Source organism: Protomyctophum parallelum (assembly GCF_964188405.1).
Source record: "Protomyctophum parallelum genome assembly, chromosome: 21".
Taxonomy (NCBI): Eukaryota; Metazoa; Chordata; class Actinopteri; order Myctophiformes; family Myctophidae; genus Protomyctophum; species Protomyctophum parallelum.
This window is the reverse complement of record NC_139713.1, coordinates 19183148-19193228: the sequence shown is the minus strand read 5'-3', so window position 1 is coordinate 19193228 and position 10081 is coordinate 19183148. Positions and strand designations below refer to the sequence as shown.

The 10081-nt window shown below is 42.8% G+C and overlaps 1 protein-coding gene across 1 annotated transcript; it reads right to left on the bottom strand.

Annotated features, from left to right (window-relative positions):
- Positions 1-444: 444 nt before the first annotated feature.
- On the bottom strand, positions 445-7082 carry tmem267 (transmembrane protein 267). The gene is made up of 3 exons (XM_083794320.1): positions 6969-7082; positions 3297-3768; positions 445-2369 (listed from the first exon to the last, which is right to left on the bottom strand). The coding sequence occupies exons 2-3, from the start codon at positions 3705-3707 to the stop codon at positions 2034-2036; spliced, it is 747 nt and encodes a 248-aa protein (XP_083650446.1). The 5' UTR covers positions 3708-3768; positions 6969-7082; the 3' UTR covers positions 445-2033.
- Positions 7083-10081: the final 2999 nt, after the last annotated feature.

Below are 10081 nucleotides of genomic sequence, written 5' to 3'. Positions count from 1 at the left end.
CACAAAGATAATGCAGCAATTAAATTCTCTCTTCCCAAAAAACGATGGATACATCGACACAAAGTTTACGAAGCAGATCAAGCTGGCTGATTTCTTTGTTGTGGCTAGACGGCGCTGAAATTGGTGACTTTAGCTTCCTGACTCATTCCTGCCCACTTTCAGTGTATTGTTAAAGACTGGAAGCCAAATGCAGACATATGTGACATGCCCAGTTGCCCTCTGTACCCTCTGTAGAGCGATGCAAATTGTGGAACAAGTCACCACCTGCTACTAAACATTACCAGTTAATATTCTCTCACACAAACCACGTGCACAAACCTCTCTTTCAACATGTTTTATCTCTAAGGCAATAGAAGCTAAGCCCTGTGTAAAATAGACTATAAGCCCCCATTGTCCATCCATATCTGATAAACTAAAGATGAAAATAAATTAGAAGGGACCAGGAAGAATCTGCTTCTAAATGGTTGCCATTGAAAAACTAAATGCTGAAAAGAACTCAACTCATTGACCGACCAACATTGACACTTGTTGTGAATAAGAAACATGTTGGTCAGGACAAAATAATGTTAAAACGTCAGTTCAATAGATGAGTGGGTAGGTGCACTGGGGGTTAGAACCAAGATCTTAAAAGAGTAGACTTCAAAATGGTAACTTATACAGTAGACTGACACATTCTTAAGACAAGGTATTCTTCCTGCAGACTGTGGAGAGGGTGTTTCTCATTTTAAATAGAGCTCACCTTCCCTGAACAGGTGGGGTGGTACAGTAGTCAGTCAAGAGTTCACTGGTGTCACATGAATGACTTCTAGTTCTAATGATACTAGTATAGTAAGTATTCTGATAAGCCTGATTTATTTATATGAAGATGGTATGAAAATCATTAGTATATCACTATTCTGCCTATATTCTAATTCTGTTTGATATGCTCCTGCAAAATGTAACATTATTAATATAGTAATAATATTAATATTGTTTGTTTTGTTTTTCTCTTTTATTTACACTTATATCTGTCCCATAGCGGTTTGTGAACTGGCTATACAAAAAAACGCGTCATAACAATACTAGTAATTATCTTTTATAATCATTAAATATTATCATTATTAATTGCTCTAGACCAAGAATATCAACTAAATTCTAGAAGCTAAATAGCACAGCATGGAAAGGCAGTGTATTTAGCATTGAGGCAAAGTTATATTAAGTCTTATTATGATTCAGCTGAATAAATAGAAAATAAACATCTACAGTATATACAGCATCTTAACCTCACCTTATATGTGACCTCTGTGACATCAATAATGACCCTTTAAAAGTGATGAGAGATTGCAGTGGTTAAAGGGTGACTGAGTGGTGTGGTTGAAATAGCTGGTGATATCATAAGGACTCGGGTATGTGACAGTGTCCGGTTAGCTCAGACAGTATAGGGCACTCGCCTCTTGACCACATGGGTTCGATTCCCGGGCACCGCCGACTCTGTAAATGAGTAGCACGGCTTGGGGTGTGGCAAGTCGTGCGGCACGTACTGGGAGCTGATGGTAGGTGTTCCACTCCACCTCAGCGATCCATCTCCCAGGGGTCTAGTAGTGCACTGCAAAACGGGGATAGACTCCCACGCTCTGGCTGATACCGACAATAAGCTTCTCGCACCTACTTACTTACATGACAGGTCAGGGGTCAAGCCTGTGCAAAACTGTTTGTGGCTTATCCATAATTAGCGCTTCATGGCATTAAAAATGCACCCCAAGCTGCTCCAAATTACCTTCGATCACGACATAAAATACGCATTTAGACATTAGTTTTATGATTTAAAATTTGTATCTGACCATGATCAGAACACATGTTAATAACCACTGACCAGGCAGTCTAAAATGCTTTTATACTGTACTAGTCGTGTCCACTTCTGCCCCAGACATGACCCCTACCAGAAAGATGTGCCTAGCATAGTGAGTGTGTGTGTGTGTGTGTGTGTGTGTGTGTGTGTGTGTGTGTGTGTGAGCGCATGTGCGTGCGTGCGTGCGCATTATACATTGCAGGGTTTAGACATCAATTGCCACCCCGTGCTTGGTAGAGATCACGTCCCTCGTTCCCGTCAGGTACATGAGCACCGAGCACAGATGAGGAAGGGTCGCCGTGGTGCTCACGTACAGCCAGTAGGGGATCGGCGCCGTGTTGCCCAGCGGGCACAGCCACAGGCCGTGCCGCACGCCGTCCCGCACGTGGTGCGTGGCCATGGCGACGAACAGCATCCACGGCAGGGAGCACCAGGCGTCTTTGAGGCGTCCGAGCCACATGAGGAAGCGGAGCGAGAGGCACAGGAGGGGGATTAGGGAGGAGCAGTGGAGAGGAGGCCGATGGGGCAGAGATACAGCAGCCTGGTAAGGACGGACGGACAGGGGGGGGGGGGGTGATGGTGAGGAAGACGTCAATATATGTCAAGAACAGAGAAACCGAGAAATCACTCATCTTGACCTTAGAATAAACATTGTATAACACTGAAAAGAGTAACACGGGCCTGACCTCAATTTAAAAAAAAACGTCTAAATCCTCCAATTTTCTGAAATAAATATTTTCAAGATTTTTCAAAAATAGCAGACCTACAAGCTCATAGCTCATAGACCTACAAGCTATGAGTTTGTAGATCTGCTATTTTTCAATAGCTAAATTATAACAAATGTTTAAGACACCAAAATGGGTTGAAGCCGTCTTAGACTTAAGTAACTCTTCTTTGTCTGGTTCTTTGCCTCGGGTCCAATATGTTATAGAGATGATCAATAACGTTACTTGGACAAAAGCGAGTGATTTGTTATATAATATTGCAATAATTAAGAGACATATCAGGTTTCACTGGAGAAAGATCTGTCTCTGTTCTCATGTAAACCTGATTTCTGATCCACGGTGAAAAGTGAAAGTGAAAGACTTGTATGGGCTACTGATACCTGTATTTGCTTTAGCTGCTAGATATTGTTTGGAAGCAAACTTCTGCAATTTACTGTGCATCATTTCAGATTTTGGAAGGCCATAATAAAGATTTATTTGTTGCCTGAAAGCCTGAAATATCTCAATAGCGAGGACAAGCGAGCAGCGCCGGGCTTGGTGAGCATGTATGTGTGCACGGTACACACAAGTGTCTGTCCATTAGGTGGGGATACAAAGCAAGCGAATCAGGTTAATGTTGGTGACGACTGACGAGTTGACCTCCATCTTCAGCCGTTCCAGAAACCTTGTAACAAAGTCCCTGTGGTAACAGTGGGAGGGACAGAAGGATAGGAAGGAGAGATCTGGTTGGATATTCTTCTTACCTTGAGTGACAGAGATCCAGCCAAGTAGAAGTGGTCCAGGTCTATGAGAGAGGCCAGCAGCCCGGCCAACAGAATCTCATACAGGTCGCTCTTTTTTCTCAGTCCAATCACGATGGCCCACGACCACAGTCCCACCAATCCGTGCGTGGCGTTGTCCAGCAACGCCCTCAGCCACAGGTGATGCCCGACGACCGGCAGCTGGAGGGCGTGGTCGGCCGCCACGCAGAACACCCCCAGGCCGGTGGACGCCAGGAGGGAGGCGGAGCTAAAGGTCTGCAGGAGGGCCTGTGCTTTCTCCGTCTCCACGGCCAGGCTGAGCGGCATGGGGACAGCCTCTCCCCCTGCTCCTCCGAACCCCGCCCCTAACAGAGGGGCGGAGGAGGAGTCTAGCTTGGAGTAGAACCCTTGCATGCTGACGGGCGGCGGGAGGGGCCAATCGTCACCGTTCGAGGGTCAGCAAGAGGCGGGTTGACTGGACGATTAGGGAGATGAAGAGGGTGAGGTGACCGGTTTGGGAGGAAGAGAGATCATTGAGTTAGTGAGGGAGAGAGGGGGATGTCGTTTGCTGTCCGGAAGAAACCACCTAACTCCATTTTTGAGGTTTTAGATTTTTTTTCCATGAATCAATGCTGTTGAACACCCTTTACGTCTGTGTGTTGGTTAAAAAAATAATGAATCAATTCAAAGTATTAAAAAGCGCTTTGACAGAAACCTCCTAACTCCACATGAGCTGGGTGTTTTGCAATTTCCTGAAGAATTTACAGTTAGGCGGTTTCTTCTAGACAGCAGAGATATGATAAGTTGAATGAGGGTGAATCATGTTACCATGTGTTGTGTATGGCGTTCACTAATGTCATTAATTTAAATCGAATCTACGCAGATTTTGGACATCATTAAGCTTACTGTAACATAAATGCGGTCGACCTAATATGCACTCCCACTGCGAGTTTGTAGTTCTGTTATTTTCGGTGAGAGACACCATCGTGACACTGTATAAATTAAGCATATTATTGTTGTAGTGCCTCCATTGCCTAAGTTCTCAGAAAGGTCAAATATGAGGACACAAAATGGACTGCTTTTGCTCGATTGTGTAAGGAACATAATGAGAGAAACTCAAGCATACATGCATAGTAAACCTGTCCGTGTCGAAGTGTGTCCAAATAAAGACAGTGACAATGCAGTGCAGTCCCTGTTTAAATCAACGAGCCTAGAGGTAATGTGATGCGACTCTCCCGAGACGGTGACTCAAGATCCTCAATGTCAGAAGAGGAGAGGCATGGCTTCGCACACAGCACAGGCATAATGAATTCGACTCATTCTGAACCATAGACGTTGTTGTCTTCACCCCCACAAGGGATAATATTGTTGATATTGATCGATTTCACTCTTGCAACTGAAAAAGAATGTAGCCTGGGGCAAAATGTAAACCTATCTGAACTCCTTATGAGCCAATGCTGCCCGTCTTTCAGTCTTCCACAAATGGCGTTATGAATGTTAATTGTGACGCTTTTCTGTTAAGACATTTTTTCATCTTTCACTGTTAACTACAATGTGTAGTTATAATACAATTTAATAGTAGTAAGTAGTATTTTAAGTAGTATTAGTACATTTTGTAGTAGTACATTTTATTTTGGTCATGGTTTCGGACCATGGTTTAGGTATGCGGTCTAGTCTAACTTGGACTCAGGGGGGTGGACGCCTCTGCCTTGCATAGTCCCCAGTGAATGGGCATGTTGCCCTTCACTGGTAAGTTGTGGTAACCTTACTTTGGAAATATATTTTTATATATGAAGGTATTGTAGGCTGGGATTTTACAAAAAGCCCCCCTTTTAAATACATACATACATTACATACATACATACATACATACATACTGTACATACATACATCTCAGAAGTTGAAGCAGTTTTTAAGGACCCACTTTTAGGCCAGTGCAACAGAGCATGCTTTTGCCTTTTTTAAACCTTACCCATTTTAACCACATACATACATACATACATACATACTAGCTCTGGTCCATAGCTCTAATGCGTTAGAGCTATGGACCAGAGCTACATACATACATACATAATACTGATCATTAACGTCTGCATGCTGTACAATATTTAGTGGTTGCGACCAAAGGTCGCAGTTAACTATGAAACCTTGCGTTTTTGTCACGTCATGTCCATAGACGGTCATGTCACACTCAATTTTGTCACTCAATTTGTCACGTCATATATTGTGCCCAGGTGTCGTGACATCACTATGACATCAGACATCAGGGATGATGGTAAAATCCCTATACATGGGGAAAGCCCCCATATATTGTGCCCAGGTCTCTTGACATCACTATGACATCATCAGGGATGATAGTAAAATCCCTATACATGGGGAAAGCCCCCATATATTGTGCCCAGGTCTTGTGACATCACTATGACATCATCAGGGATGATAGTACATCAGGGATATGTGTACATCTGACCTGCTGTCGCAATTAAGCCCATATATGGAGATCCTTGATGTCATCAATATTAGTATATGGATATATGTCAGAACCTGTTCTGACATAGATATTAAATATCTTATATATATATATTCCATAATGTTGACCCTCCCCATCCAATCCTAACTCTTCGATGTCTCCCTTTTCACTGATACCTGTCCATTTAAACTAGACGGGACTGCCCAAAGTTATTAGCGCAGCCGCAACCGGCAAAAACTAGTTCTCAACAGGTCCCAGAATTAAGGCCCGGTCCTACCTGTGCCCTCATCAAACCCTGTACACTCAAGACACTGCCACCCTTATATCTCCATATATGGAGCTGACCTGTTCTGACATTCCATGTTGATCTGACCTCATCAAACCCTGTACACTCAAGACACGCTAAAGGCGAGGTCGCTTCTCGCCCCCAGGCGTCTTACCGGTATTATTAGGGTTAAAGCTCACTATAAGGGCCATAATATATTCACAATGGAAGTGGAACTACTGTTTTTAAGTTAAGTTACCAATTTCAATGATCATAACCTATACATTTAAATAATACTAGCTTATATACTGTGTTGGCTTGGCTTAATTGCCTACCGCTCTATCTGATGGCGCTTCAAGTGAGCATGACTCTGCCTGGCTGAGGACAGTCAGTCTCTCTACCGAAAATAGCCGATCTACAAGCTCACAACGCCTGGCATCGACGCACTGTACATGTACAGAGATCGGCTATTTTCGGCAGAGCGACAAACGTGCGGATATAGCCTATACATTAATACCGGTAATGCATTTAGGCTATAGGTGTTATAACAATACCCCTGCTGTACTACTACTACTTCTACTACTTTCTCCTGTTTTACTCGCGTTTTGTCAAGGTTAACTTCACAGATCTTTCCGTTGTCTTTTTTTCCCTTTTCTTTTTTGTTATACGCGCGTCCTTGATACACTGTATCGTTATGAGCGCTAGCATGCAGGCGCAATGAAGACGTGAAGGATGCTTTGTGTGTGTGTAGGCGGAGTGCAGCTGTCATGTTTAGCATCGCTTTAACCCTCCCTCCTTCCTCCTCCATAATAACACGCGACGGTTTGGTATTTGCAACAACAACCCATGCAGTTTGGCCATTTCATTTAGTCATCGGGTGTTTTCACCATGCCGATGTTGTCAATGGTTCGTGCGTTAATAGTCGCTAGTACTCGCTACTCACCCCATTGTATGATATTGTACAGTAAAGTCTCCTGTGCTTTCTTCTATTCCAGACAAGGAACTTAGATAAGAAGGGACGCGCTGGACGACGCGCATGCGCCGTGCTCCATGACGCTCGTTCGATCCAGAGTAATCTAGTAAGAGAGTGGCGAGTGGCGACACGCTTTGATCTCGCCGCAAAGTTCCAAACATTGGAACCAAACCATTGAGATAGAATGAGCACTTCCGCATTCCATTGTTACAATGGGAGTCAATAGTGTCGCCACTCACCACTCTCTTACTAGATTACTCTGGTTCGATCATGGCCAGCGTTGCCAGACTTTGCGGGAGAAACAATTGCAACCCGGTCTATCACACTCACACTCGTGTGAAATGAGGGGGGCTATTAATAATATTATTATTATTATTATTATTATTAGGTCAGTCAAAAAAATCATATCTTTATTTACATCAAGTAAAATAAAGTGGGTGAAATTCATTTTTGTGCAGTTATTTTTCCAAGAAAACATTAATGGTGTTTTAGGCCAGTTAAGTTCGCAAATTCACTGATTTGTGTCAACAATCCCATGTCTCAGTCCAGGATACTGAATGGCTTGATTCTATAGGCTTACAATAATTGATTTAAATATTTTTGTAGATCTCTATGGGGAAAATTAATGGGCAATTATTCATGTATGGTGCACTAAATCCAATGAACAGCAGATGGCAATGCTCTGCAGCAGCAAACAGAATGTTTCTGCACAAGTGGCCATACCTGGAAATAGATACTACTGTATCCCCATTTGGTGCATGAGCTGACGTTGCACATTCCTACCTGTCCTATCAGACTTTTATCCACAGTGTTTTACAATCAGGTGTCTATTGTCAACAGTTGGTCTGGTATACATTTATGAATGGATAAATAATACATAATCTTCAAACCTTTTCCATCTGAATTCAAACTAAAGTAGCCTAAACAGTGGATTTCAAGTTTAGACATTCTATTCTGCATTCCTGTTCAAGAAGTTTTATCTTACTCTACTGTAGTAGCACTACACTGATGTCAGTGAAATCAATGCACTTGACAGTTTCTCACAGTTTCTTCACATTTTTCGCTACCACTCCAACCATGCCCAAGGCCACTCAATGTAATTTTGCCCAGCTGGCAAATTTTGTCTGCTTCTTCAACCATGAACTGTTTATTTATTTATGCTTCCACAGTAATGAGTGGAGAACTGCAGGATGGTACACACAGAGAGGGTAAGTTGTGGTAACCTTACTTTGGAAATATATTTTTATATATGAAGGTATTGTAGGCTGGGATTTTACAAAAAGCCCCCCTTTTAAATACATACATACATTACATACATACATACATACATACATACTGTACATACATACATCTCAGAAGTTGAAGCAGTTTTTAAGGACCCACTTTTAGGCCAGTGCAACAGAGCATGCTTTTGCCTTTTTTAAACCTTACCCATTTTAACCACATACATACATACATACATACATACTAGCTCTGGTCCATAGCTCTAATGCGTTAGAGCTATGGACCAGAGCTACATACATACATACATAATACTGATCATTAACGTCTGCATGCTGTACAATATTTAGTGGTTGCGACCAAAGGTCGCAGTTAACTATGAAACCTTGCGTTTTTGTCACGTCATGTCCATAGACGGTCATGTCACACTCAATTTTGTCACTCAATTTGTCACGTCATATATTGTGCCCAGGTGTCGTGACATCACTATGACATCAGACATCAGGGATGATGGTAAAATCCCTATACATGGGGAAAGCCCCCATATATTGTGCCCAGGTCTCTTGACATCACTATGACATCATCAGGGATGATAGTAAAATCCCTATACATGGGGAAAGCCCCCATATATTGTGCCCAGGTCTTGTGACATCACTATGACATCATCAGGGATGATAGTACATCAGGGATATGTGTACATCTGACCTGCTGTCGCAATTAAGCCCATATATGGAGATCCTTGATGTCATCAATATTAGTATATGGATATATGTCAGAACCTGTTCTGACATAGATATTAAATATCTTATATATATATATTCCATAATGTTGACCCTCCCCATCCAATCCTAACTCTTCGATGTCTCCCTTTTCACTGATACCTGTCCATTTAAACTAGACGGGACTGCCCAAAGTTATTAGCGCAGCCGCAACCGGCAAAAACTAGTTCTCAACAGGTCCCAGAATTAAGGCCCGGTCCTACCTGTGCCCTCATCAAACCCTGTACACTCAAGACACTGCCACCCTTATATCTCCATATATGGAGCTGACCTGTTCTGACATTCCATGTTGATCTGACCTCATCAAACCCTGTACACTCAAGACACGCTAAAGGCGAGGTCGCTTCTCGCCCCCAGGCGTCTTACCGGTATTATTAGGGTTAAAGCTCACTATAAGGGCCATAATATATTCACAATGGAAGTGGAACTACTGTTTTTAAGTTAAGTTACCAATTTCAATGATCATAACCTATACATTTAAATAATACTAGCTTATATACTGTGTTGGCTTGGCTTAATTGCCTACCGCTCTATCTGATGGCGCTTCAAGTGAGCATGACTCTGCCTGGCTGAGGACAGTCAGTCTCTCTACCGAAAATAGCCGATCTACAAGCTCACAACGCCTGGCATCGACGCACTGTACATGTACAGAGATCGGCTATTTTCGGCAGAGCGACAAACGTGCGGATATAGCCTATACATTAATACCGGTAATGCATTTAGGCTATAGGTGTTATAACAATACCCCTGCTGTACTACTACTACTTCTACTACTTTCTCCTGTTTTACTCGCGTTTTGTCAAGGTTAACTTCACAGATCTTTCCGTTGTCTTTTTTTCCCTTTTCTTTTTTGTTATACGCGCGTCCTTGATACACTGTATCGTTATGAGCGCTAGCATGCAGGCGCAATGAAGACGTGAAGGATGCTTTGTGTGTGTGTAGGCGGAGTGCAGCTGTCATGTTTAGCATCGCTTTAACCCTCCCTCCTTCCTCCTCCATAATAACACGCGACGGTTTGGTATTTGCAACAACAACCCATGCAGTTTGGCCATTTCATTTAGTCATCGGGTGTTTTCACCATGC

What these genes read in the sequence shown, in the direction of transcription:
- tmem267 (XM_083794320.1), bottom strand. Translation starts at nt 3,707, where the DNA reads ATGCAAGGGTTCTACTCCAAGCTAGACTCCTCCTCCGCCCCTCTGTTA. An exon ending in CTGGATCTCTGTCACTCAAG is followed by an intron (nt 2,370 to 3,296) that starts GTAAGAAGAATA and finishes CGTCCTTACCAG; the next exon opens with GCTGCTGTATCTCTGCCCCA.